The sequence below is a fragment of the Falco naumanni genome, chromosome 1 (assembly GCF_017639655.2).
Source record: "Falco naumanni isolate bFalNau1 chromosome 1, bFalNau1.pat, whole genome shotgun sequence".
Taxonomy (NCBI): domain Eukaryota; kingdom Metazoa; phylum Chordata; class Aves; order Falconiformes; family Falconidae; genus Falco; species Falco naumanni.
The window spans coordinates 106,943,353-106,970,722 of record NC_054054.1 but is presented as its reverse complement, the minus strand read 5'-3'; the positions used below and the strand labels follow the sequence as shown (position 1 = coordinate 106,970,722).

The window sequence follows — 27,370 nt, the reverse complement described above, 5'->3', positions numbered from 1 at the left end:
GGGTTTTAAACACCCCCAGGGATGGTGATGCCACCACCTCCCCGGGCAGCCTGTCCCGGTGCTTTTGACAACCCTTTCAGTGAAGCCATTTTTCCCAACATCCCATCTAAACCTCCCCTGGCACAGTTTGAGGCCGTTTCCTCTTGTCCCATCACTTGTTACTTGGGAGAAGAGACCAACCCCCACCTCGCTACAGCCCCCTTGCAGGTTAGTGTAGATAGTGATCAGGTCCCCCCTGAGCCCCCTTTTCTCCAGGCTGACACACACCCCTCCCCCCAGCTCCCCCAGCCGCCCCCCATCAGCCTTGTGCCCCAGCCCCTTCCCCAGCCCCCTGCCCGGCTCTGGACACGCTCCAGCCCCCCAATGTCTTTCTTGCAGTGAGGGACCCAAAACCGACCCCAGGATTCGAGGTGGGGGCTCACCAGCGTACAGGGGGACGGTCACTGCCCTGCTCCCGCTGGCCACACCGTTTCTGGCACAAGCCAGGATGCTCTCAGCCTCCTCGGCCACCTGGGCACACTGGGGGCTCGTCTCCAGCGGCTGCCGCCCGACAGCCCCAGGCCCTTTCCCACCGGGCAGCTTCCCAGCCACGGTGCCCCCAGCCTGCGGGGGGCTGCTGTGACACCGGTGCGGGACCCGGCACTCGATGCCAGCGGTGGGGCGGCTCCCGCAGCCCCCCTGGCCCTTCCCTGCGGGGCCGGTGCTCGCTGGCACCCCCGTCCGGGGCCGGCACGGCGGCGGGGGCTCGGGGCGCGGCCGGTGCCGGGCCGGTGCCCGGGGGCTCGGGGCGGGGCCGGGGCGGTGTCCGGGGGTTCGGGGCGGTGTCCGGGAGTTCGGGGCGGTGGCGGAAGTTCAGGGCGGGGCCGGGGGCCGGGGCGGTGGCGGGGGCTCGGGGCGGGGCCGGGGCGGTGGTGGGGGCTCGGGGCGGGGCCGGGGCCGGGGCCGGGCGGTGGCGGAGGTTCGGGGCGGTGCCGGTGCCCGGGGCGGTGGCGGGGCGGACCGCGGGGCCGGGCGAGGCGGAGCCGTCGGGCAGCGCGGCCGGTGCCCATGGGAGCCCGGGGCAGGCTGCGGGCCGGCGGATGCCCATGGCTCTCAGCCCGGGGCTGCTGCTGGTGGCCGGTTCCTTCGCTGCCTTCCGCCTGCTGAACCGGGGGCTGGAGCGGCTAGTGCCGCCGCCGCCCTCGGCCCGGCGCAACCGCTGGAAGTGGCGAAACATCTGGACGTCGCTGGCGCACAGCGTGCTCAGCGGTGGCGGGGCGCTGGCCGGGTGAGCCGGGGCCCCCGGGGCCCCCCGGGGCATCTGGGGCCGGGGGGGGCTCCGGGCTGCCAGGGGGCACCGGTGGCATTAGAGGGGAAAGGAGGCGTCGAGGGACCCCGACAGGAACCTGCAGACACCGAGGGAGACTGAGCCCACCAGAGGGAATGGGGGTGTTGGGGGACCCTGGGGAGCATTGAGGAGGGTGTGGAGCTGGAAACTGGGGGGCACTGGGGGATGGAGCAGGGATCGAGGGGTGCAGAGGGACCGAGGGACAAGGAGGCAGCAAGGGGATAGGGAAGAATCCAGGGGAAACAGGACAGGAGTGGCCATGGGGGGCCCAGGAGGGCTCCAGGGGGGTCAGCAGCACCGGGTGGGCACCAGGGTCACTGGAAGGGAACTGGGGAACCAGAGGCACTGCCTGGCACTCACAGCCCCTCTCCCCCGCAGGTTCTGCCTCCACCCTGGGCTGTCCGAGGACCTGGTGGGCACGCACCCGCCTGGGGCGCACAGCCTGGTCGCTGTCTCTGTAGGTGAGGTGGGGGGAGCGGGCTGCCCCCTCTTCTGCCCCTCGGGGGGTCCCCAGGGGCATGTCGGTGCCTGACACCAGCCCTTCGAGCCACGTCGTGGGCAGCGATGTCTCAGGCACCCCAGACAATCACTCTATTCTTGGCAAAGGACAGTGGCTCCTTTCTGTCCCATGGCACCCGCAGCCAGGAGGTACTGGGCACCAGACTGCCCACCACCGTCCTCATGGGGCAGCCAGGGCTTGGGGCACCCCAAAAGTGCCCATGATATGGGATTGGTGCAGGTCCCCCCAGAGCCTCAAGCTAAACCTGCCTGCCGGTGTGGAGGGTGGGAGTTTTGAGTCCTCTGGCTATGTGAAGCCTTCCCCCCGCAACCCACCCTCTTGTCACCTTCTTGCAGATCTGTCACCATTCAGTGCTAACAGGCTTCCCGGCATGGCTACAGCTCAGCAAGGAGGTTTGAGTTATCTAAAATGCCAACGTGGGGTTGGTTTGGTGGCAGTGAATCCTGCAGCTGGTAAGGGTGGAAAGGGGTCTGATTCTGGGATGGTAACAAGGGTGAGGGTGCTGCCTTCGCTCTCACCCTTCTCCGGGAACTGATGCAAGTGATCAGTTAGTGCCTCTCACTGGGAACGCATCCTATGGAGTGATTGCAGGAGCTACCCAAAACACACCGGTTTCCTTCACCTGCCGCATGTGATCCCGCTGTCACCACCCACGCAGGGTCTGGGCTGAGCTGTGGCCATCACTTCCCCAGAGGGGCTGCCCAGTCCAGTCAGGTAGAGCCTGCTGGGCAGGGGGTCCCTTGTCACAGCCCCTCCTGGCCCCCTTCTTTGCTCATGGCCTCTCTGATCCCAGGTTATTTCCTTGAAGACTTTGTGGACATGTTGTGCAATCAGAAACTTCACCAGTCCTGGGAACTGCTCTTCCATCACTCTGTGGTGAGTCTACCGGTTGCTCCCGAGGGACAGACCCTGGCACTTGTACCACCAGGGGGGCTGGGGGACAGGAGCAGGGCTCCTGCTACTGCTAGTGTGGGTGTTTGCTGCCTGTTACAAAACGTCTGATTTTTGTGTCTGGGGAGAGGAGTCTGGACAGCAGGGCTTGGAGCTCCTCTTGGTCCTGCAGGACTTGTGTGCTCTTTGAGGGTCTGTAAAAAGGCACCCAAAGATGGGGTAGGAAAAACAACATGTGTGCATGGAGTAGTGGGGAAGAGAGCTGGGATCTGGCCCGTAGCAGTGGCTTGGGCAGGCAGTGACCCAGGTGTCCCCACCAGCACAGGCAAGCAGCTCAGCTCCTGCTGGCTCTTGGTTTACATAGTACATCACCCCCTTCCCCATCCCGCTCCCCGCGGTGCTTTCCTCTCATTTGGGTCAGAGCCGTGGCCACGGGGCTGAGGTGGCTGAAGCAGCCGCAGTGCAGGAGCCCCACACCAGTGCCTGCTGCCTACCTTGCTGCTGGCTGAGCCCGGTGTGGGTTTCTTGTTGATCTCTTGCAATGTCCGAATGCCAGAGCGTGTCAGATGCTGCAGGGCAGGGGGCTGGCACAGGAGTCGGGCAGCAGAGACGCTGCCGGGTACAGGGGAGGCAGAGGCGGGGAAACAGGGCCTGGGGATGGGGGGGACAGGCACATCACTGGGACCTACCTGAGCTGAGATGGGGGAGGCGATGGTCAGAGAGCCCAGTGAGCCCTCCAGCTCTGCCGGTTCCTGCTCGCAAGTCAAAAGGTCATCTCCACAATAGAACTAATTCAGGCCAAGACAGTGACTTAACGAGCAGGGAGCAGATAATCTCATTAAAGAGCCAATACAGAGAACAGCATTAATGGTATAAACTGAAGAAAGGACTGAGTGTGCTAAAGTGTGGGTATGCAGAGCCTGTCCCCCCACCCGGCAGGGAGGGTGCTGGGCAGGAATCGTGCCCAGTGTGTCCCCAGCAGTCCTGTCCTCTGCTGCAGCAGCCCCAGGGTGCTTCAGGCCAGGCTCCAGGCATCCCACGGGGCTCTCTCGTGCACCAAAGCCCTTTAATCCCTGCAGCGTGCCTGTTCTGTGGAGAATCCCTGAGCCAGCAGCAACCATGAGCCAGCAGCAACCATAGCCCTGAGCTACAGGTCTCCCTTCCCACCCAGTTCAGCCGTCTGTGTGCGGAAAAACCTGCTGGGCCACAACCAGCTACACTCCCCAGGCCACAAAAGCAGGGCTAGGTCTGGCTGTTCTGTCTCCTGTGCCAACCTGGAGTTTATAGAAGTGTTTCCCTCTCCTCCCATGGGGAAAAAAACCCCACCAAATGCTCAGGTTTCATGCAACAGTGAGGAGGCTTTATCTCCTGCCCAAGGCTGCAGCTCTAGCTGGAGGCTGCAGTGCTGCAGAGGTACGTGGGGGGTGATGACCAGCAGTTTGGCACTGGCATAAGTTTCCACCTTGCTCCACGCTGCACCCAGGCGTGGAGGGCTCTGGCTTGCAGCAGCTGAGAGCAACTAGCTCCTGGGCTCAGCCTTTCTTCTTTCTCCTTCCCAGGTGATAGTCTGCTTCGGTATTGCAGTGCTGCTGCATCAGTATGTAGGGTTTGCCCTCGTGGCTTTACTGGTGGAGATTAACTCCATCTTCCTCCACCTGCGGCAGATCCTGCTCATGGCCAACCTGGTGCACACCACCTGCTACCGCCTCAACAGCATCATCAACCTGGGCACCTACGTGGTATTTCGCATCGCCACGCTGGCCTGGATGACTCACTGGCTCTTCCTCAATCGAGAGAATGTGCCCCCAGCAACTTACGCTGTAGGCACAGTGGGCATGGCAATCATGACACCCATGAACATCATCCTCTTCTACCGCCTGCTGCGCAGTGACTTCTTCAAGTCCAGCCGGGATGTGCAGCGGGAGAAGGAGCAATAGCCCCCTTCCCCACAGGGTCTGGGGGATAAGCAGCCCCGAGCCCCTGGAGGAGGACAGCAAAGCGCAGTGGAGAGTCAATGTGGCTGTTTCAGTACCTTGCGTGGAGGGTCCATGCTAACAGAGAATCCAGGCTTTTCTTGCGGCTGCAGATCCTGGGCCCTGCACAGCAGAGAAGGTGCTCCTGGGGCAGGCACTGGGGCTCTGGTCCCCCTGCACCTTTGGATGATGTGGTCAGACGACAGGGAGCTGCTCAGAGAAGCCTCAACAGCTCTCGCAGCTCCCTGAGGCACCGCTGAGATGAGAGCAAAGGAGTGCTGTTTCCCCACTGCTCTTCTGGACATCCAAACACCACGGGTTTCTAAACCCTTGGTGCTCCAGCCCACAGCATACCATCAGCCAGGGGACACTGCACTCAGCCCAGCATTCTCTGTGGTGCTTCCCATGGGAGCACCAGACAAGAGAGGCTCCATGGCTTTACCCTCGAGGGCAGGGCTGGTAAAAGCCAAATCCTGCACTCATGAGTCCTCCCCGAGGACATTGTCCCAGGTGGGTGATGGAGGGAGAGGCTGAGACCTGTCTGGGTGGGATGCTGCCCACTGTGGGGTCCCAGTTGGCGGCAGAGCACTGGGCAGCGGGTGTGCGGTGCTGTGCTCGGGGTCGGGCAGCCAACTTCTGGAGTTTTTTCCATGTTGTTTCGTTCCCAGATCTATTAAGTGCCCATAAATGAGTGTGGGAGAGTGTCAGTCACTAGTCAGGATGATGCTATGTGATGGTCACTTCCCACAGATGTGGAGTTTTCAGGCATAGGCATCTATGAGGATTTAGGCACTTATTAGGAATGAAAAGTTCTGCTGCACAGCGCAGTGTAACGCTTTGACCCAGCAGCAAAAGCTCTTACTAACATGAGTCTTTAATAAATGGTTGAAAATGAAATGCCTTGAGGGGAAGGGGCTTAGAGGGAGAAAGGGATTCAGCATCTCAGCCTGCTCCAGGGGTGTTACTGCTTAGCACAGTCCTTTTTATCCTATGTCTCCCCATTGCAGAGTAAAAATACACCAGCACAGTCTACATCTCTTGGGATTTCCCCTGCCCCCCTCCTTTCTACAGAGGAAGACAAAGGTTTGGCCTGTTCCTGCTGATGCTCTCCTGCCCTCCTGGGCAAGGGGAGGCTCCGCTTCCCTTGGGGCTGGCAACGGGGAGGCTAAACGGCAGCAGGACGATGCCAGTTCCCACTGTGGCTCTGCCTTTAGCCCTGCTGCACCGGGCTGCTTGCAACCTGTGGAGTTAGGAACATGCTGACTGTGAAGTAGGGCAGGCTGCAGGCAGAGCACACAGCATGTGGCTTTGCTCATTCCTGATGCTGGACGCTGGCTTGCAGCAAAGCTAGGATCCCTGTGGTTTGCTCTGCCTGTCCCCGAAGGCTTCCTAGAACAAGGAATCAGAATTTTTACATTTTTTTGACTCCACGTTTCCTTTTCTCCACCGATTGCCACACACTGAACTGTTCCCCGGCAGCACACCACCGTGTATAAAAGCAAGATCATCCCTCTCAGGGTTACGTGTACCAGTTTTGAAAAATCCACTGGATCTGTTGTGCTTTCTATGTGGCAAATAACCTGTAACACAAAATCTCACATTTGGTTTGAAAAGCTGGGGTCAGGCTGAAACAACACACTGCTCAGAGTTTGGCTGGCTTTTGTTTCCAGGAGGAAAACAAGGGAGCAGATACATTTCTGCTTGGGTAGGGGAAGATGAGCGATGTGTGTGGGCAGAGGGAGGCTGGAGACGACCTGTGGCCAAAGCCGCTTACATTTCTATTTGTGGAAAGTGCCAGGAAGCTTGCAGGTGCTGGAGATACCTACTCTGTGTTTGGGTTTTTCACATCAGGTGGTGTTTAGGTGCCCATGTGCCGCTCACAGCTCCTAGCAGGTGAGGAGCTGGCAGCTGGAGCTTTCTCTTTAGTCTGACCCATTTACACCCAGTTTTTCAGGAGCTGCTCCACCGATCCCTGCCCTTAGCACAGCCTCTGCACCCACTCGGCAGCACTGGCTCCGGCCTCTGGCCTCTGCCCACATGGCCTCTGCCCACAGCAGGGACGTTTCTCAAGGCCGGGATTGTGTTACTGCATTCCTGCTGTCACACGGATGCTGCGTACAGGGGGGGTGGTGGCGGCGTGGGGGGTGGCGGGCCAGGGAAGCCTGTTTTGGGAGCCTGTGATCAGGTGGGATTTTCCCACATTGCTACGGTGGGATGAGCAGTGGCTTTGCAGCTCACTGCAGCTGGGTGCCGGGGTTCCCCGTGCTTGTCTGTCCTGATGAAAAAAGCCACAGCCTTGGGTTGCAGGGCTTTGGGAAGGGGTCTGCCCCTCAAATCCCCCCGTACAGGGAATGTCTCCCTTAGGGAGTTAGTTGCCAGGCAGCTACGCCCCAGCCCACCATCCACCTGCTCCCCCTTCAGCCCCATCCCACACCCCAGGAGTCAATGTCCCCTCCAGCACAGGCCCCTCTCCCCATGGGGACGCCCCAGGGAGCCCCCACTCTGCAGAAGCCCTACAGTGACTGCCCACCCAAGCCCCCTTGCCTGCCTACAGTGAGCTGGGCCTTGCCCTCACCAGGTGCTGGGCCAGCACAGAGGGCCGGGGGGCATCTGTGCCGCCGGGGCGGGGGGCAGCAAGGGGGGGGCTACCTGCTGAGGCGTTAGGGGCCGTAGTGTTGCCATGGCTGGGGAAGGTATAGCTGCCCGGGGGCTCTGGGGTGCAGCATCCCCCTACCCTGCCTGGGACTGGGAGGGGGTGGGCCCCTGGTGGGGGGACACCGGAGGGGCCGAAACGGGCACTGCCCGCACCGATGGGGCCCTCCAGGCCCTCACACCGCCCCCCGGGGGAGAGCGCGCGCCCCCCCCCCCCAAGGCCTAACGCCCCCTCCCGTCCCGGGGCGCCGCTAGTCCCTCAGCGCCCCCCTACAGGTAGCGTGGGGTGATCAGCGCTAAACGTTGTCCAATCAGAACCGCCGCAGAGCTGTCACCGCTGCCCCTGTTCGCCAATCGAAACCAGCGAAAGGCGGGACCGGAGAAGGCCGAGCGTCCCACCGGAAGTGTACTCCGGATACCACTGTCTTTCTTCTTCCGGCTTTAGTCCCGCCTCCTTCCCCTCCTCAGCGTTCTGATGGGCCGCGCCTGCTGTCTCCGAGACGCCCCGAAAGCTGATTGGCTAGTCTTCATGAGTGTGCGCCCCGCCCACATCCGGGCCTCTGAGGCGCGGTGGCGACGACGCTGGGCCGCCATTGTGGTGGGGAAGTGCGGGGCGTCGCGGCAGCCGGTGAGGGCGGGCGGGGGGCGCTGAGGGCCCGGGGGATGCTGGGGGGGATGGCGGGGGAGAGGCCGGAGGTGGCTTCGTCCCCGCCCTGAGCCTTTCTCCACCCCAGCAGGTGCGTCGCCATGGCCGCCGTCTTCCCCTACCGCGGCGGCTGCGCCCCGGTGCCCACCCCGCTGGCGCCGCTGCCCGACTACATGTCTGAGGAGAAGCTGCAGGAGAAAGGTGGGTAGGGCCGGCCCCCGCGCCCCAGGCCCACCGAGCGGGGCAGGGCCTGACGCCGCTGCCTCTCTATCCCCGCAGCCCGCAAGTGGCAGCAGCTGCAGGCCAAGCGTTATGCGGAGAAGAGGAAATTCGGCTTCGTGGACGCGCAGAAGGAGGACATGCCCCCCGAGCACGTCCGTAAAATCATCCGCGACCACGGTGACATGACCAACAGGAAGTTCCGTCACGACAAACGTGTCTACCTGGGGTAAGGGACCCCCCGGCTATGTGACACATGGGAGCTCAGTTCTCTGCTGCCTTGTCAAAGCTTCTCGCTGATCCGTGAAGGGAGAGCCTCTTCTGCAGAGGCCTTGCCGTGTCAGTTGTGCATAGAAGGCAGCATAGTAGCTCGGTGAGGACAGAATAATCAGTTGCACTTGGGTAGCAGTGCAGAAGAGGAAGTTGTTGCTTTGAATTTATGAGAAAAACATTATTCTGGATAACACATTGGCCTAGAAGAACTTGGGAGAGAGTATGAAGTAGCCAGCCTACATTTTTTGCAAGATCAAAAAGCGTTGTGAGTGGTTTTTCACTGTTTAGGTTCAGAGAGTATCATATGCACATTGTGATCCATTGCACTAACTTACTGCTACCCATAAAAACTCCAGAAACTCATCTGAACTTTTCCATTTTCATCTGTAACGTTCTTGATGTTTAACAATCTCCTGGAAGTCAAACCATTAGAAAATTTTCTGGTAGTGCAACACATGAAGCAACAAAGATAGAGTAGGAAGTTTGTGAATTTGTCACTGGAGGCATTTATGAACAGGTTAGATGAGCAGTTTTCAGGAGTGAAAGGTGTAGAGGTAATTGGGCTTGTGACAGATGGATGGCTATTCTCTTGAGATCCCTTCCAACCCTGATTTTCCTTGATTTCTGATTGTAGTGCTCTGAAGTACATGCCTCACGCTGTTCTGAAGCTCTTGGAGAACATGCCCATGCCCTGGGAGCAAATCCGAGATGTTCCAGTCTTGTACCATATCACAGGCGCCATCTCTTTTGTGAATGAGATTCCCTGGGTCATAGAGCCGGTGTACATTGCTCAGTGGGGGTAAGAGCCTTCTTCCTTCATCCCGGTGAGAACTTGTGAGTAAATGTTCATTTGTCCACAATATAACGGTCTCTGGGTTTCTGCCAGGTCGATGTGGATTATGATGAGGCGAGAGAAGAGGGACAGGCGTCACTTCAAGAGAATGAGATTCCCCCCGTTTGATGATGAAGAACCTCCTCTGGATTATGCTGATAACATCCTGGATGTGGAGCCCCTGGAAGCAATTCAGCTTGAGCTGGATCCAGAGGAGGATGCCCCTGTGCTGGACTGGTTCTATGACCACCAGCCACTGAAAGACAACAGGAAGTACGTGCCTCTCTGGTAGCACAGTTCGCTGGGAGAGGGAAAAAACAAATGCACTACAGAAATTACCTATACATAGCAGTATTTAACCTTTGATTGTGTTACACTGGGCTATGTGTGATGGGGGGCGGGGGGAGGCAGAGAAAAAAATTCCTTCAAGGATGGGAGGGAGAACCTGATGGTTACAGAGCCGCAGCTCTTGTCTTCAGCATCCAGAGAGGGCAAACAAAGCCTCTCTGTCCAGGAGGGCTGCTGCTAAAACTTTGGCATATCTTACCATGTCATAAGGATAGTACCCTATGTTGTCTAATTGGAATTTGGATTGATAATTGCCAAGACTGCACAGATACTGTGTCTCAGTTTGGATAAGAATGAGGAGAGGAGCTGGAGCAGTCAGTGTTTTCTGGGCAGATGTAGTCCATAATAGTCTTTAGTCTTTAGGAGTACTGCAGCCTCTCTTTCTGTCTAGAGGGACCCATGTTTTAGCTGTTCTTGATGCTTTCTGCAAATGATAGGTGATGAAAGGTGTTTGGTTATTTCTTGTCCTTTGGTAAAGGCCCAGTTGCCTTCTGGCTATGCACTGAGTGTCCATGCTTTGTTCTTTGGCAGGTACGTAAATGGTTCAACATACCAGCGTTGGCAGTTCACTCTCCCGATGATGTCCACACTGTACCGGCTGGCCAATCAGCTGCTCACTGACCTTGTGGATGACAACTATTTCTATTTGTTTGACCTGAAAGCATTCTTTACCTCCAAGGCACTGAACATGGCTATTCCTGGAGGTCCTAAGTTTGAGCCTCTTGTTAGAGACATCAATCTTCAGTAAGTGTTGGGTTTGGGAGGAAGGTGAAGTGGTTGTCTGGGAAAGGGCTGGGGAGGGTTAATCTTTTATCAAGTGTCTTGCCTTGAGTGAGCTATTCCTGGGTATTTGCTCTTTTTAGCATTAAGTCTGTGATGTGCTTGCTGCTGGGGACGCTGAATTGTTGTTACTGCAAAGAGAAGCCTAAAAGAAAAATGCTGTTACCCTGTCTTCAGTTAAAAATGTTTGCCTTTTTTACTGTCCCCCTGAATGTTCGTGTAACAGTTTATTTTTGTCTTATTTGAGGGATGAAGACTGGAATGAATTTAATGACATCAACAAAATTATCATCAGACAGCCGATCAGGACAGAGTACAAAATCGCTTTCCCGTACCTGTACAATAACCTGCCACACCACGTCCACCTGACCTGGTAAGTGCAGCAGCCTCCAGAGCAGGGAGAGGAGGGGAAAGCTGTCAGCTTTAGAGCAAAATATGCTCTAATGCATATTTTGTGTCATAGGTATCATACTCCAAACGTCGTTTTCATTAAAACAGAAGATCCTGATCTCCCAGCTTTTTACTTCGATCCACTGATCAACCCCATTTCACACAGACATTCTGTCAAGGTGAGTCACTGTCCAAGAGAGCCTGCAGTAGACCCTATTTGTGTGGAGGCAATGGGGCTTTAGCGTCTTGCTTGTAACCTTGCTTCTAATAGCAGCATATACTGAACTAACTGAAACAACCAGAAAACGTGATGTTTCTGCATTTCAGAGTCAGGAACCGTTGCCTGATGATGATGAAGAGTTTGAGTTGCCAGAGTTTGTGGAACCTTTCCTGAAGGATACCCCGCTCTACACGGATAACACAGCCAACGGCATCGCCCTGCTGTGGGCCCCACGGCCCTTCAACTTGAGGTCTGGGAGGACCCGGAGAGCTCTTGATATCCCACTGGTCAAGAACTGGTGAGTTCTTTCCTGGGGGAAGGGGTGTTGTAGTGATTGTGACATTGCTGTCTTGTTACAATGAAAATAAAATAAAACCATCTTGTGGTGACTGGTTTCTGGAGATTTTAGGAGAGTGTTTGGAGGTGACTTGTTCTCTAAGGAACGTGAGTTACCTGAAAAATTGAAAGATTGTTTATCTCTAGGTATCGTGAGCACTGCCCAGCAGGCCAGCCAGTGAAAGTGCGAGTCTCCTATCAGAAGCTACTGAAATACTATGTTCTGAATGCGCTCAAGCACAGACCTCCCAAAGCCCAGAAGAAGAGGTAAGTGGGTGTCTATTCAGTGGGGAACTGCTGGTCTGTGTAGGGGACTGAGCTGATTATAGTCATTGCTCTCTCCAGGTACCTGTTCCGTTCCTTCAAGGCTACAAAGTTTTTCCAGTCGACGAAGCTGGACTGGGTGGAAGTAGGCCTGCAGGTGTGTCGCCAGGGCTACAATATGCTGAACTTGCTGATCCACAGAAAGAACTTGAACTACCTTCACTTGGATTACAACTTCAACCTGAAGCCTGTGAAGACCCTCACCACTAAGGTATTGGCCCGTGTGCTATTTTACTCAAGAGTGAAGTTTAATTGAAGGTTGTTAAGTAGCTAGTGTGGTGAGACAGGCCACAGTGCCTCAACTGTTCAGTTGTTTTACGGACTGACCAAACTGGAGCTGTTTCTGCTCTTACATAACATTGTTACATAAATTCTGGGTTTTCTTCTCTTCCAGGAAAGGAAAAAATCCCGTTTCGGTAATGCTTTCCATCTCTGCCGGGAGGTTCTGCGGCTGACTAAGTTGGTGGTGGACAGCCACGTCCAGTACAGACTTGGAAACGTGGATGCGTTTCAGGTAGCCTCTTTTTTTAAAAATTTTATTTAAAGGTGAGGAGGGGAAGCTGAGAGGAGGAGTGGAATGTCTGAGCGGATTTATATAGGATGCACAAAATGACTGAATGTTGCAGTGTTACCGAGAAGAGGGGGAACGATGAAAGCATGCAGGATTGCATGAAAGTCTGCTTTTACCCTGATTTATGAGAATTGGTCATTGTATGAGTCAGTGTTTGGAGCTTTGCATGGCCAATTACACTGTGCTTCTGGGTGTAAAATAAACCTGCTTCCTGAGGCAGTGTGTGTGGTGTTCCTTGTTATCTCTGACTCTGCTCCCCGTGTTTCAGTTGGCAGATGGCTTGCAGTACATCTTTGCCCATGTGGGTCAGCTGACAGGAATGTACCGATACAAGTACAAACTGATGAGGCAGATTCGTATGTGCAAGGACCTGAAACATCTCATCTACTACAGGTTTAACACAGTGAGTTCCACCTTGCCACATGGTGATGACCCCATGTAAACTGAGGAACAAGGAAGTGATTCTGAATTGTCAATAAGTGACCTGCACTTACGATGTCTCTGTTCTTCTAGGGGCCTGTGGGCAAAGGTCCTGGCTGTGGCTTCTGGGCTCCAGGCTGGAGAGTATGGCTGTTCTTCATGAGGGGCATCACCCCACTGCTGGAACGCTGGCTGGGGAATCTGCTGGCCAGGCAGTTTGAAGGTCAGCACACTCTGTAAATCTTGGATATGGGAGGAGTGTGTGGTAAAGATTAATACTGTTTGCTTGCCAGCTTGAACTCCAGTTTTCTGTTCCCACTGGTGGTCTGTATCCATGCTCCATATCAATCCTCCAAGCTATTGACTGGTTTAGACCTCTTATGAGACCGGTGCCCCCAGAATAGATTCCAAATGGAAGTAGGATTCCCTGCTCCGTAGCACTGTGGAGTCCATAGCCTCCTACTCATCTGTTCCAAACTCATCAGTGATGTTGTGGCAGTGTAGTTTCTTCAGACATCCTGAATGTCTGTGCACTCATATTAGGAAGAAGGAGGAACACCACCCAGTAATGTCAGAACTGCTGAAATGCTTTGCTTTTTCCAGGCCGTCACTCAAAGGGTGTAGCAAAGACTGTCACGAAGCAGCGTGTGGAGTCTCACTTTGACCTGGAGCTGAGAGCAGCCGTTATGCATGACATTCTGGACATGATGCCAGAAGGAATCAAACAGAACAAAGCCAGAACCATCCTGCAGCATTTGAGTGAGGCTTGGCGGTGCTGGAAGGCCAATATCCCCTGGAAGGTAAGTCTCTCACTTGGCCTTCTGGTTCAATTTTAACATCTCCCAGGTGGAACTGCTCTTTTGAAGGTTCCTACTCCTGCTTCCCTCAAGTTACTGTCCCTCCCCAGGTGCCAGGGCTGCCAACTCCTATTGAGAACATGATCCTGAGGTACGTGAAGGCAAAAGCTGACTGGTGGACAAACACAGCTCACTACAACAGGGAGCGGATCCGTCGGGGTGCCACAGTAGACAAAACCGTCTGTAAGAAGAATCTGGGCCGGCTGACCAGACTGTACTTGAAAGCTGAGCAGGAACGGCAGCATAATTACTTGAAGGTACTTTTTTCCTGCCTGAGGTTACCCAAATTGGTGCTATTTTCATAGAGGAGCTTTCACTGACTAATGCTGGTGGTGTGGTTCCGCAGGACGGGCCTTACATCACTGCGGAAGAGGCAGTTGCTGTGTACACAACTACAGTGCACTGGCTGGAAAGCAGGAGGTTCTCGCCCATTCCCTTCCCCCCACTGTCCTACAAGCATGACACCAAGCTGCTCATATTAGCCCTGGAGAGGCTGAAGGAAGCTTACAGGTGAGCAGTGGGAAGTGATTGTGTTCTGCAGGGGCAGACATACGCACTGGGAAAAGCTTCTGAAGCTATTTTTGTTATCCGTCATTCCTGGAATTGCGTTGTAAAATTACTTGATGGACTGGTAAAGGTTGCAGTGCTGCCAAGGGTGACTGGGGGCTCTTCATGGACTCTGCCACTTCGGGCAAAACCAGTGCTGTGCTGCTAAGCCTGGGGATGTGGGGTGTGGAGAGTTATGGATCTTGATCCGCTTGGTTGAGCGGTATCCATCACCAGTTTAATGCAGTGGCTGTTAGCTTGTTCCTGCTTAGGTGAGCTGTTCTTTCTCGCTTTCAGTGTGAAATCTCGCCTGAATCAGTCACAGAGAGAGGAGCTGGGCTTGATTGAACAGGCTTACGATAATCCTCATGAAGCTCTGTCCCGAATCAAACGACACCTTTTAACTCAGAGAGCCTTCAAGGAGGTAAGTGTCCTGGTGAAAGGCAGACCATACCAAAAGTTACGCTGCATTCAGGAGCTAAGTGGCACTAAGACTGTGTGTTCTTTGTCAACTATAAGTCTCTGTTTTGCCTCTTTTTTTAGGTGGGTATTGAGTTCATGGATCTCTACAGCCACTTAGTTCCTGTTTATGATGTTGAGCCCTTGGAGAAAATCACAGATGCTTATCTGGATCAGTACTTGTGGTATGAGGCCGATAAGCGAAGACTCTTCCCTCCATGGATCAAACCTGCTGACACTGAACCACCTCCACTGTTGGTGTACAAGTGGTGCCAAGGTTAGTGGGGGTCTTGTATTCCCTGCAAAAATGAGTTTGCTTCTCGGAAGCTTCCTTCCTGCAAGCCCCTTGGGAGCTGAGCTTTCATATTTGCAACCTGCAGTCAATGGTCATTACTATCAGAGGCTATATTGTGTAGGTTATGTATATACTGGAGGAGGAGAACTTCCATAGCACTTGTGGTTGATTACTTATTTGTGGTCCCATTTCTGGGATAGACTGGAAGGACCAGAGAGTGAAAAATCAGGTGTTACGAGAAATAGGTCGACTTCCTGTGCCCGGAACTGTGCATCTGCGTTCTGATCTGTCAGATAACATGACAAGCTTGTTTGTCTTCTCAGGCATTAATAATCTGCAAGATGTTTGGGAAACGAGTGAAGGCGAATGCAACGTGATGCTGGAATCTCGATTTGAGAAGATGTATGAGAAGATTGATCTGACGTTGCTCAACAGGCTGTTGCGTCTTATTGTTGATCACAACATTGCTGACTACATGACAGCCAAGAACAACGTGGTGATCAACTACAAGGTGATGATTGCTGTTGGGAAAGGGGGCATGTGGACTGTAAAATGGAGAGGGTTTGGACCCATGGGAGAGGAAGGGACACAAGACTTGCCAAAGAAAGAAATAATGTGCGAGTAAGAAAACCCTTCTGGGTCCTGCTGAAAAGCAACTGCTCAGGTAAAAGGTCTCCGATGTATTGTGACAGGTTCTCACAATTCCCCTTCATTTATTTAGGACATGAATCACACAAACTCCTATGGGATCATTCGTGGACTGCAGTTTGCTTCCTTCATTGTCCAGTATTATGGGCTTGTGATGGACCTGCTGGTGCTGGGTCTGCACCGTGCCAGTGAAATGGCTGGGCCTCCCCAGATGCCTAATGACTTCCTCAGCTTCCAAGACATTGCCACTGAGGTGGCCCATCCCATTCGCCTCTTCTGCAGATACATTGACCGTATTCACATCTTCTTCAGGTGAGACCTCTGGGGCCCTGCTTTCCTCAATGGTGTTTGCTTTCCTCAACTGGTGTTCTGGCATCTTGCAGCAGATGCTGTGAAAGTGGGAATTAGCATGCTCCTGCTCCAGGCTTTTGTTCCCTCTGCTAAGAAAGATCAGGAATATTTGAATTGACAGACTTTGCAGGACAACTGGACCAGCAGAAAAGCAACCATGTCAAAAGTTCAATTGTTACAGATTTTCCACTGGTAAAAGAAGCCTTTTCTGGCTTCCCAGCAAGTGGACATAAAATTTTACGTCTGTTCATGAAAAGATGACAGTCATGGTTTGCTCTATGCTAATGAAACCAAAGCCCCTTTGGAGGGAGGATATGGAAATTGGATAGGTACCTTCAAACGTGCTATGGCAAACAGCTATCCATCAGCAAGTCCTTATCTGTCTGGGCAGACTGGTGTTCTGAAAAGCTGGTTATGTAACTCCGGATCCTCTTCTGTGCGTTTCCAGGTTTACAGCAGATGAGGCAAGAGACTTGATTCAGCGGTACCTGACAGAGCATCCAGATCCCAACAATGAGAACATTGTAGGTTACAACAACAAGAAGTGCTGGCCCCGGGATGCTCGGATGCGCCTCATGAAACATGATGTGAACCTGTATGTGCTGCAGCCTGGAAAAAACAAGTGGTGGGAGGGTGGAAAAATTAGTCATAATCACTGTTGGAGACTGATAGGCAGGTGCTTGGGGAGAAAAGTAGGAAGAGGTGAGGGGTCAGTGCTGTAATTCTGACAGTGAGTGATGGGTGTGAGAGACTGTAGTGCTGGGATGGCATTGGGAAGTTGCCCAGTTGCTATTTTGCTTCAGTAACAAACAGTCTGTTGCTGTGCACATCTTTTTCAGTGGTCGTGCTGTTTTCTGGGATATCAAGAACCGTTTGCCTCGATCGGTCACCACAGTGCAGTGGGAGAATAGCTTCGTATCCGTTTACAGCAAGGATAACCCCAATTTGCTGTTTAACATGTGTGGGTTTGAATGCCGCATCTTGCCCAAGTGCCGCACCAGCTATGAGGAGTTCACCCACAAGGACGGCGTCTGGAACTTGCAGAATGAGGTAGGGTGAGGGTTTGGCAGGGTGGGAGAGCAGTCCCTGCTGTACCTGGCATCGAAGCAGGGCTTACAACTGCCTGGGTGGGGGCTGTGTAACTGGCACCACTAGCAGGTGGAGCTAAAATGAGCTCAGTATGAGCCCTCCTTCCTGGGAGGGATGGGGAATTCTTGTCTGGGAATGATGGGGGCCCTGAAGCTGTAGAGGTGCTGTTCAGCCGCTTCTCTCCCCGTGTTGTATAAAGGCCTGATGGCAAGAGCTTGTCTTTCTGTACTGGAGAGGGGGCTCCCAGGAAGGAACTGATGGGCCTGGGCTCTTGTAGGTCACCAAGGAGCGCACAGCTCAGTGCTTTCTGCGTGTGGATGATGAGTCTATGCAGAGATTTCACAACAGAGTGAGGCAGATCCTCATGGCATCTGGCTCCACAACCTTCACTAAGGTAAGGTGGGAGGAAGATGTGTGACAGAGCATTCTGCACATGCCTGGAGAATGGGCTGAGAGCTGATCCTCTGCTTTCCTTCGTAGATTGTCAATAAATGGAATACAGCTCTGATTGGCCTGATGACCTATTTCCGGGAAGCTGTTGTAAATACTCAGGAGTTGCTTGATTTGCTGGTGAAGTGTGAGAATAAAATCCAGACTCGCATCAAAATCGGTCTGAATTCCAAAATGCCCAGCCGTTTCCCGCCAGTGGTGTTTTATACCCCAAAAGAGCTGGGGGGGCTGGGCATGCTTTCCATGGGCCACGTTCTCATTCCACAGTCTGACCTGAGGTGAGTTTTGCAGCTTTAATGCCTGCGTGGATTCAGTGTTCAGTTAGATGTGCTTTCCCATGAAAATACCTGAGAATGCTAAACCATGCTGTGTTACAGAGATCTGTTGCCTTTACAATAGGTCACGGCAGCGTGACCTGTGAAGTGCTGTCGCTCCTACCTTACTCTTGTGCCTCTTTGCTGCAGGTGGTCCAAGCAGACAGATGTTGGCATCACTCACTTCCGCTCAGGAATGAGTCACGAGGAGGACCAGCTCATCCCAAATTTGTATCGTTACATCCAGCCATGGGAAAGCGAATTCATTGACTCTCAGCGAGTCTGGGCAGAGTATGCCCTTAAGCGACAGGAGGCTATAGCCCAGAACAGGTGTGTTGCTGTGTGCAGTCACACCTGTGTGTGAGGACAGGCAGTGGTGTGAAGGCTTGCACTATCTCAGGATGCTGGAGACCTTGCTGGCCCTGTGATACGTGCTTCAGACTGCCTGCAAAGCTGCACTCTTGCCTCTAGAGAAGGTGTGGACTCTGCAGGCAGAAAGTGCACCCTTGGCACTGTTTGAGGGAGGTGGTATGGCAGGTGGTGACAGGAAAAGCTGACATCAGACCCTTCTGCAGTTAGTTGTGCACACTTACAAGGGCAAGCTTTTTCTTTCAGCTGTTTGACATAAGCATGTTTATAGTGATGGCTATAGACACTTTGCTGAGCTCTTGAGTGCTTGGCGTTTTAGAACATCTCCTGCCAGAGCCCCCAGCTCTATTCTGTGATCTCATCACCTGAAATAATAATTAATGGATTGCTGCAGAATTGAGAGGTAACAAAGTGTGGGGATTTCTTTTTCTTCAGGCGTCTGACGCTAGAGGATCTGGAGGACTCATGGGACAGAGGAATTCCTCGTATTAACACCCTTTTCCAGAAGGACCGACATACCCTAGCTTATGATAAAGGATGGAGAGTCAGGACTGACTTCAAACAGTATCAGGTACTGACCGGGAATTTCTCTGGCTGAGTCTGATGTTCATATACCTGTTCCAGACAATGTCCTTGCACCTTGCATTATTGCAAGTGCACTTTCTTGTCTTTCTGCTGCAGGAAGAACTTAGAGCCATGTGTTGGGACTGGTAGAAGCTGTTGAGAACCATGTGTTCCCAAAATCTGTAGCTAGCCACTTTTGAAGTGTTTGGATCGATGGCAGTGTCTTGGGGAGCACCACACGTAGTGCAACTGAGTATTAAGAAGTCAGTTTTGGAAAGGGGGAAAAAAAGGTCCCAAAACAAACATTCCAGAATCTTTTTAATAACAGTGGAAACATTTATTATTTAAAGTCTCCAGTGGCAGCTCTGTAGAAGGCCAGTCCCTGAAAGATAAAAACTTCATCTTAGAGCCTACCCAGTCTGAATTGCATATTAGTACTGACTGACTTGTACTGTAAATGAGCTGTGTCCTCCAGGATTGAGGGCGTGAGGCTTTTGACATTATTGTCATCGTAATCTTGGTTCCTACAACTAGTGCAGTTGGTTAAATGATCTGAATACGAAGCAGCTCACCAGTGTGCTGTTGTCTCCAGGTCCTGAAACAGAACCCATTCTGGTGGACACACCAGCGCCACGATGGCAAGCTCTGGAACCTGAACAACTACCGCACAGATATGATTCAGGCACTTGGTGGAGTGGAAGGAATCCTGGAGCACACTCTCTTCAAGGGCACTTACTTCCCCACGTGGGAGGGTCTCTTCTGGTAAGAGAAACGTTGATGTGGCCTTGCCTTGCAAACTGGAGCTTAGGGGTGCACCAGGAGGAGTCCTCGGCTCAAGCTGTACTGATTCTGTTGAGCCTCTTCCACTTTTGTCATCACTTGAGCACACTGTAGAGTTCAGTTGTGAGGACACCTGGGACTGGGTATAATTGAACCTGAGCGTGCAAATCCATGGAAATTTCTTTGCATGAAATTATCTTCCCTGCTCCTGGTGTGTGTATTCCCTGCCTGTATTACATGTGGCTCATGGCAGTCAGCAGAAATGAGGGATGCCTTAAGCAATTGTCTGCCCCTTCTAGGGAGAAGGCCAGTGGCTTTGAGGAGTCCATGAAGTGGAAAAAGCTGACAAATGCCCAGAGATCGGGTTTGAACCAAATTCCAAACAGAAGATTCACCCTGTGGTGGTCTCCTACTATTAACAGAGCCAACGTAAGTACCTGGAGTTTGTACTTGTAGGAGCTTCCACTGAAATGAGAGCAGTTAATTGATCTAATTCTTCAGAACATCTCTTGCAGATGAACTAAACCTCCGTAACAGTTGTTCTGTTTTCTAAACTTCATCAGTTTTGCTGTTGCATGTTCTCACAGCTGCTTTTCCTTTGCAGGTATATGTTGGGTTTCAGGTGCAGCTGGATTTGACAGGCATATTTATGCACGGGAAGATCCCCACGCTGAAGATTTCTCTCATTCAGATTTTCCGAGCTCACTTGTGGCAGAAGATCCATGAGAGCATTGTAATGGATTTGTGTCAGGTGAGTGGTGTGCTCACTTGGTTTGGTTCTGTGCAGTGCATGCACGCTTCTTGTGTACCAGCAGCCTCCTGCTGGCAGCAGAGGTTGGCCTGGGGTTGTAGCAGGGTAATCCTTCTTCTGCGGTTTGACAGAGAAGCGGAGGAAATGGGATTTTCCTGGGTGCCTGTTTTAACTCTGTGTTGAGGACAGATGCTTTAGCAAGGTTGCTTGAACACAACTCATCTCTGGCTGCCTTTTCCCCAGGTATTTGATCAAGAGCTGGATGCTCTGGAGATTGAGACAGTGCAGAAAGAGACAATCCATCCCAGGAAGTCATACAAGATGAATTCCTCATGTGCAGATATCCTTCTCTTTGCTTCCTATAAGTGGAATGTGTCGCGTCCATCACTGCTTGCTGATTCCAAGTGAGTGTTTTCCTTTTCCCTCTCCTTGACTTTGCTGCAGAGCAGAGCTGCGGAGCCTGTTGTCCTGAGCCAGAGCCCGTATCTCTCTGTTGTCCTGAGCCAGAGCCCGTATCTCTCTGTTGTCCTGAGCCAGAGCCCGTATCTCTCTGTTGTCCTGAGCCAGAGCCCGTATCTCTCTGTTGTCCTGAGCCAGAGCCCGTATCTCTCTGTTGTCCTGAGCCAGAGCCCGTATCTCTTGGGCACCTCGAGCTGGTTTTCTCTGGGGACGCAGGAGGACAGAGTCATGCCTGGCAAAGTGCAGGGCTCGTTTGGGCAGATGGTTGCAGCACCACCTAGTGCAGCCTCCTGCAAAACATGAAGACTCTCTGCTCCTGTTCTCTCCCCTACTTGACATTTCCCCTGAGCCAGAGCTCAGCACCTCTGAAGCATTCTTCAGGAAACCCCACAGAGCTGTGCTGTCCGGGGGCCAGAACCTGGAGTGAATCAGACACTCTCTGTACCTGTGCTGTGTTCAGTTTGAATCCTCACCAGGCGGTTCCCGGGGGAGATGACCCTCGTGACTATGTAGTAGAGGAGTAACTGTGCTGCTTCATCATTGGCTGAGGGTTTCTCTTAGGAGCTTCTGCATTCCGTTGATATGAGAGCAGCAGTGGAGTCCCTTTGCAGGGTGGTGTGTGGGTAGTAGCTGGCTTCAGTGTTCATGCTTGGTGGCAGTTACTCTGTCAAAGACATGTAGCAACTGCAGGAGTTTTGTGCGAGATTAAATTGCTCTGGCTTGCTTTCTCCTTAGAGATGTGATGGACAGCACCACCACTCAGAAGTACTGGATAGATATCCAGCTGCGCTGGGGAGATTATGATTCCCATGATATCGAGCGCTACGCAAGAGCCAAATTCCTGGACTACACTACAGACAATATGAGTATCTATCCATCTCCTACCGGTGTGCTCATTGCCATTGATCTGGCCTATAACTTGCACAGGTGAGAGCTGCAGCTTCTGTGTTGTAACTGTAATTGGTAGTTGTGGCTGTGCCTTAGCGCATCTCCAAACTAGGCTGTATTGTAGCCAGGAGGACGAGGGGAGAAGGCAGAAGCCGGGGGTATGCGGGGAACGGGATAAGGCAACTAGGCAGTCCTTTCAAGTTGCCCTCTCCTGCTCATACAGTAATAACCGTCCAGTTCTCCCAGCTCACCGATCATTTGTTTTCATAAGAGATTTCTGTCAGACTGTTCTTGGAGCTGAAGGACAGCTCTTGTTTCAAGGCCTGCTACGAGTGGAGACAGCTGTTCTTTGCTGGAAATGTAAAGTGCCAGCGAGCAGACCTCGCTCCAGTGTGCTTGTTAGAGAAAGCGCAGCTTTTCCGGGACTGCAGCAGGTGTGTGCTGTGGCTTCCCACGGAGAGGTGGCATAGGGAAAAGCTGCAGCTGAGCAGCTCCCAGGGGCATGGCAAGATGAAATCGTACAGTAGTAGTCAGCAGGCAGAAGGGTGCCTGGCTGCTGCCTGGGAAGACTTGTGTGCGGCTGTTGTCTCTTCATCTTGGAGATGATGGCAACAACTTGGTCTTCTATTTGTTTTCTTCTTCAGTGCTTATGGGAACTGGTTCCCGGGGAGCAAACCTCTGATCCAGCAGGCTATGGCCAAAATTATGAAAGCGAATCCTGCGCTGTATGTGTTGAGAGAACGAATCCGCAAGGGGTTGCAGCTGTACTCATCTGAGCCCACAGAGCCATACCTTTCCTCCCAGAACTATGGAGAGCTCTTCTCTAACCAGATCATCTGGTTTGTGGATGACACCAATGTGTACAGGGTGACCATTCACAAGGTGAGGCCAGAGATGTGTCTCGGGAGGAAGGGACGGGAACTGTAGGTGTCGTGTGCTCAGGGGTTGTGCAGGCGTGCGTGAAGAAGATGAGGAATCAACGTGCACCCACGTTTTTGCAGTGTGCACAGAGCAGCTCTTAGATTTCCCGTACAGTTCCTGCTCAGAGCACACAGTGAGTCGGCTCTTGTGTAAAGGTGTGGATAGGCTACATTTATCTCCTGTGCTTTTCACTTTTGCTTGTTTTCTCAGACTTTTGAAGGGAATTTGACCACGAAACCCATCAATGGAGCCATTTTCATCTTCAATCCCAGAACTGGGCAGCTCTTCCTGAAGATCATTCACACGTCTGTGTGGGCAGGGCAGAAGCGTCTAGGACAGGTAGGGCCTGGCTGCCTGCTGTGCTTTGGGCTGCAAGCCGGGGATGGGCTCTGACTGCTTGGGGCACTCACACAGAAAATATCATAGAATCGTAGAATCATTTAGGTTGGGAAAGACCCTTAAGATCAGAGAGTCCAGCCATTAACCCAGCACTGCCAAGTCCACCGCTAAAGCGTGCCTCTGAGTGCCATTATGCAGGTCTTCCATCTTCCTCCCTCTTAACAGGTTTGGAGCTCCGGGGTCCAGTGAGTCACCTGTGCTCAGGCAAGCATTAGTATGGGATGCAAAAGGAAAAGAACACAGGCATTGCTACTGCCAGGTTTTTGAGGCTCTGAGGTGTAAAGTGCCTGCGTCATCAAGCAGGGCTTGAGAAACAGTGCTGTGCTCACTGTTACAGCAAATCGCGTTGCACTTGGCCGTACATCCAGGGTGGTGAGAAGACTCTCAGGTGGCAAAGCCAGGGAGGTGGTGTAGCCAGCTGTTTTTTCTGAGCCAGTCAGGAGTAACTGAACTCCAGGAACAGAAACCGCCCTCTGTGATCAGTAAGAAGGAAATGCTGGGCCTTGTCACTGATCTGGAACAAGCCATAAATTCCAGTCGTATTTTTAGAATTTAGTTTGAGTCTCTCTAGTTCCCGAAAGTGTGGAGACACTGCTGTTAGAAAAGAGATATTTCTCTAACCCTGCTGTGTTTCTGTAGCTGGCCAAGTGGAAGACAGCTGAAGAAGTGGCTGCCTTGATTCGATCGCTCCCTGTGGAGGAGCAGCCTAAGCAGATCATAGTGACGCGGAAGGGCATGTTGGACCCACTTGAGGTAACAATGCAGATACTGCTCTGTGAGAACATAGAAAATCTTTGGGAGATCACAGGACAGTTCTGTGTTCCTGCGGAGGACTTGATCTGGACCAATGTTCTGCAGTAGTTGTGAGCTAATCCCTCTTCTTGATAAACTCAGGTGCACTTGCTGGATTTCCCCAATATCGTGATCAAAGGGTCAGAGTTGCAGCTGCCCTTCCAGGCCTGTCTGAAAGTGGAAAAGTTTGGTGATCTCATCCTGAAGGCTACCGAGCCTCAGATGGTTCTCTTCAATCTCTACGATGACTGGCTGAAAACCATCTCTTCCTACACGGTAAGCACAGCATGCCTAGTCTGCGTGTTGCTTTGCCACTGACAGATGGGGCAGGAGCCAAGGCCTCTGAGATCCCTCGCAATTTGTTGCTTGGGAGCACTTGGCTCTGAGTCTGCCTGGATTTGCCTTCCGATTGATTGCACTGGTGCCTCCCGTGCTGTGTCCGTGTGCTCAAGCAGAAGAGAGCTGTACTAGGGCCTTGTGTATGTGGTTCCCTTCTTTCTGATGAACTGCATCTTGTTTTCTTCTCCAAGGCATTCTCTCGTCTGATTCTGATTCTCCGGGCACTACATGTGAATAACGATCGAGCCAAAGTTATTCTGAAACCAGATAAGACAACCATAACGGAGCCTCACCACATCTGGCCAACCCTGACAGATGAGGAGTGGATCAAGGTGGAGGTGCAGCTGAAGGATCTCATCCTTGCCGACTATGGCAAGAAGAACAAGTAAGCCACTGTCCAGCTGCAATAATCCTGTCAGCCTTTCCCTCCTGCTCCACAGACTGTGGCTGAGTGCTCCTTGTGGAGAGCAGAAGACTTTCAAGGGTCTTTGGCAGTGAACTGTCAGCTCCATGGGGAAACTGGTTGTTAATTGCTTTTAGTAAGGCAGATAAAAATGTCTGCACCAAACCTTTTTCTGATCTGTGCATCTTGTGATTTGGCCCCTCCTTTGGTCTAAAACTTTGTAGTTTCATTTTTCATAGTGCCTTAAGTGGAGGTTCTGGGCTTATGCCTTGGTGAGAAGAGTCCAGAATGTATTTTGAAATGCCTGACTTGGGTGGTTGTTTCTCTTTCAGTGTGAACGTTGCATCCCTGACACAGTCAGAGATCCGAGACATTATCCTGGGCATGGAGATCTCTGCCCCCTCTCAGCAGAGACAGCAGATCGCAGAAATTGAGAAGCAAACCAAGGAGCAGTCACAACTGACAGCCACACAGACCCGCACCGTTAACAAACACGGGGATGAAATCATCACCTCTACAACCAGCAACTACGAAACCCAGACTTTCTCCTCCAAGACTGAGTGGCGAGTCAGGTAGGGCTGTGGGGGGTGGAACAGGTCAGAGTGCTCAGGAAGGAATCTGTGCACCCTCTAATAATCGTCTCCTCTTCACAGAGCAATTTCTGCTGCCAACCTCCACCTGCGAACAAACCACATTTATGTTTCATCAGACGATATAAAGGAAACGGGCTACACGTATATCCTTCCCAAGAACGTGTTGAAAAAATTCATCTGCATCTCCGATCTGCGGGCCCAGGTGAGTGTGCAACAAGATTATCACAGTTGTACTCGTGCCGCAGGGGTGCACACCAGTCCTGGGTGGTCAGGGACTAGGTGAAGGGCTGGGAACTTGCTGCTGTCTGCGTGAAGCCCTCTGTGCTCGAGGCAGATGTTGGCAGTACAGTTGAGTGCACAAGTTCTCGCTGGGTCCTGATGGCTCCTTGTAGCCCAGACTTGGGGGGGGGAAACTCAAACTGAACAAAACTTCTGGTGTTCTCCTCTAGTGAGAACCTGCCAGCCAAGAGATACTCTCCTCAGGCACTAAGGGCAGGGCCACCCGCTCTTACGTGGTTACATGGAAGTGTCTTCTGGGCTTCTAAGGTGGGTGTCTGTGTTCCTAGATTGCAGGTTACCTGTACGGAGTGAGCCCCCCCGATAACCCCCAAGTGAAGGAGATCCGGTGCATTGTGATGGTTCCCCAGTGGGGAACGCACCAGACCGTGCATCTCCCGGGGCAGCTGCCGCAGCATGAATATCTCAAGGTGAGTTGAGCTGTTGCTCCCGGTGTGGGTGGAGGAGCAGCGTCTCCAGTAACAGGGACCTGCGGTGGCGGGGCAGCTTCTCTCGATCTGCTTGGATGTGGGACGTGGGGGGCTCTGCCTGAAGCCAGCCTGATCTGGGATCAGGTGAAGGGGAAGCCTTTGGGGGCTCCCTGTGCTTTCTGTCTTGCTGGAAGCAGTCTTGTTTTAAACGTCTTTCTAAAATGCTCTTTGTCAGGAAATGGAACCCCTGGGGTGGATTCACACCCAGCCCAACGAGTCCCCTCAGCTCTCGCCGCAGGATGTCACTACTCATGCCAAGGTCATGGCTGACAACCCCTCCTGGGATGGGGAGAAGACCATCATCATCACCTGCAGGTGAGAGCCGGGGAGGCTGCCGTGCGCCCCTCTGAAGGACCCCCCCCACTGGTTCCTCTGTGCGTGGGTGCTGGGGAACACGCTGAGGTCTCAGACTAAAAATTCGGCAGAAAAGGGAGTGTTTGCTCCTTTCTGCCTTCCCTCCTCCACCCAGATCAGCCTGACTTGCCCCGTCTCTTCCTCCTTTCAGTTTTACGCCAGGCTCCTGCACGCTGACAGCCTACAAGCTGACCCCGAGCGGCTATGAGTGGGGCAGGCAGAACACGGACAAAGGGAACAACCCCAAGGGCTACCTGCCGTCCCATTACGAGAGGGTGCAGATGCTGCTGTCGGATCGCTTCCTCGGCTTCTTCATGGTCCCAGCGCAGGGGTCCTGGAACTACAACTTCATGGGTGAGCTGCCCCGGCCGAGGGACGGGAAGGGGCGCAATGTGAATAGCTTGGGAGGAGAAGGAAATCACTTCTCAGGGAAGCATTCTTACCCGTTCCGAAGCTGGACCTTCCTCGGGGCAGCTGGCAGCGATACCAGCGTTGTGGGCCGACCTTTTCTTGGTACCAGCGCTGGGCTCTCAGTTCTCAATGATTTTTTGGTGGCAAAAGAGCACGCTGTGATAGAGGGGTGAGATAGACAGCTGGTAGCGTCTGGTCTCTTGCCACTGAAAATCCCTGTCAGGCAGAGGAGATGGTAATGGGAAAGGGAAGAGGGAGGGGGTTCCTGGGTGGGAGTAGCTGCAGGTCTCTGTGTGATGAACAGGAGGGGTCAGGAGGGGGAGAGCAGGCAGGCAGAGCACGTGATGAGCAGGAAAGGACTGCGGGGCCTTGCTCTGTGAATCTCTAGGGGGAGGGACCCACAGGGTGATGGTTTTGTGGATACAGAACTCTTTTTCTGGCACGGGGCTGCCTAAAAATCACCTTGTGAGGGCAGCGGGCTGCGGCAGAGGCGGGAGGGGCTTTCAGGCGGGTGACGGACTCTCCCTTCCAGGTGTCCGCCACGACCCCAACATGAAGTACGAGCTGCAGCTCGCCAACCCCAAGGAGTTTTACCACGAGGTCCATCGCCCCTCGCACTTCCTCAACTTCGCCCTGCTGCAGGAGGGGGAGGTCTACTCTGCCGACCGCGAGGACCTCTACGCCTAGCCCTGCCCCCTCAGTACTGTTGATATTCAACAGCGTGTGTGTGCTGTCCCGCAGCTCCTCGCCCCCGCAACGCCCCCCCCTCCCCCCATTCTTGTACCCCCCTCCCCGGTTCGTGTACACACCCCCCCCCGCATTGACTCAATAAATTTTGTACGAACGGGA

At 53.3% G+C, this 27,370-nt stretch overlaps 2 protein-coding genes across 4 annotated transcripts; both read left to right on the top strand.

Moving 5' to 3' along the window:
* Positions 1 to 976: 976 nt before the first annotated feature.
* On the top strand, positions 977 to 5,608 carry TLCD2 (TLC domain containing 2). Of its 2 annotated transcripts, none has more exons than XM_040615445.1 (4): positions 977 to 1,267; positions 1,706 to 1,788; positions 2,641 to 2,723; positions 4,403 to 5,608. In XM_040615445.1, the coding sequence occupies exons 1-4, from the start codon at positions 1,080 to 1,082 to the stop codon at positions 4,673 to 4,675; spliced, it is 627 nt and encodes a 208-aa protein (XP_040471379.1). In that variant the 5' UTR covers positions 977 to 1,079; the 3' UTR covers positions 4,676 to 5,608. The 2 variants fall into 2 exon arrangements, with proteins under 2 accessions (XP_040471379.1, XP_040471370.1); XM_040615436.1 differs by having other exon boundaries at positions 4,298 to 5,608.
* Positions 5,609 to 7,883: 2,275 nt separating this feature from the next.
* Positions 7,884 to 27,346, top strand: PRPF8 (pre-mRNA processing factor 8). Of its 2 annotated transcripts, none has more exons than XM_040615414.1 (43): positions 7,884 to 7,991; positions 8,101 to 8,210; positions 8,289 to 8,457; positions 9,136 to 9,300; positions 9,388 to 9,606; positions 10,213 to 10,425; positions 10,709 to 10,834; positions 10,925 to 11,030; positions 11,179 to 11,369; positions 11,555 to 11,674; positions 11,753 to 11,942; positions 12,126 to 12,245; positions 12,571 to 12,705; positions 12,816 to 12,945; positions 13,326 to 13,522; positions 13,630 to 13,836; positions 13,926 to 14,089; positions 14,423 to 14,549; positions 14,669 to 14,861; positions 15,203 to 15,390; positions 15,601 to 15,839; positions 16,327 to 16,473; positions 16,718 to 16,928; positions 17,245 to 17,361; positions 17,448 to 17,695; positions 17,882 to 18,061; positions 18,536 to 18,671; positions 19,257 to 19,426; positions 19,744 to 19,873; positions 20,049 to 20,195; positions 20,439 to 20,599; positions 21,390 to 21,581; positions 22,187 to 22,424; positions 22,674 to 22,802; positions 23,502 to 23,615; positions 23,757 to 23,930; positions 24,185 to 24,378; positions 24,729 to 24,968; positions 25,050 to 25,191; positions 25,556 to 25,696; positions 25,932 to 26,071; positions 26,262 to 26,464; positions 27,054 to 27,346. In XM_040615414.1, exons 2-43 carry the CDS (start codon positions 8,111 to 8,113, stop codon positions 27,206 to 27,208), a joined length of 7,008 nt encoding a protein of 2,335 aa, XP_040471348.1. In that variant the 5' UTR covers positions 7,884 to 7,991; positions 8,101 to 8,110; the 3' UTR covers positions 27,209 to 27,346. The 2 variants fall into 2 exon arrangements, with proteins under 2 accessions (XP_040471348.1, XP_040471357.1); XM_040615423.1 differs by having other exon boundaries at positions 7,922 to 7,991; positions 8,098 to 8,210.
* The last annotated feature ends 24 nt before the right edge of the window (positions 27,347 to 27,370 follow it).

Bases quoted from the DNA above. Each gene is read 5' to 3' on its own strand.
- TLCD2 (XM_040615436.1), top strand. From the start codon at position 1,080: ATGCCCATGGCTCTCAGCCCGGGGCTGCTGCTGGTGGCCGGTTCCTTC. The intron at 1,268-1,705 runs GTGAGCCGGGGC...TCTCCCCCGCAG, and splicing joins GGTGGCGGGGCGCTGGCCGG to GTTCTGCCTCCACCCTGGGC. The intron at 1,789-2,640 runs GTGAGGTGGGGG...CTCTGATCCCAG, and splicing joins CCTGGTCGCTGTCTCTGTAG to GTTATTTCCTTGAAGACTTT.
- PRPF8 (XM_040615414.1), top strand. From the start codon at position 8,111: ATGGCCGCCGTCTTCCCCTACCGCGGCGGCTGCGCCCCGGTGCCCACC. The intron at 12,246-12,570 runs GTAGCCTCTTTT...CCCGTGTTTCAG, and splicing joins GAAACGTGGATGCGTTTCAG to TTGGCAGATGGCTTGCAGTA. The intron at 18,062-18,535 runs GTGTGTTGCTGT...CTTTTTCTTCAG, and splicing joins GAGGCTATAGCCCAGAACAG to GCGTCTGACGCTAGAGGATC.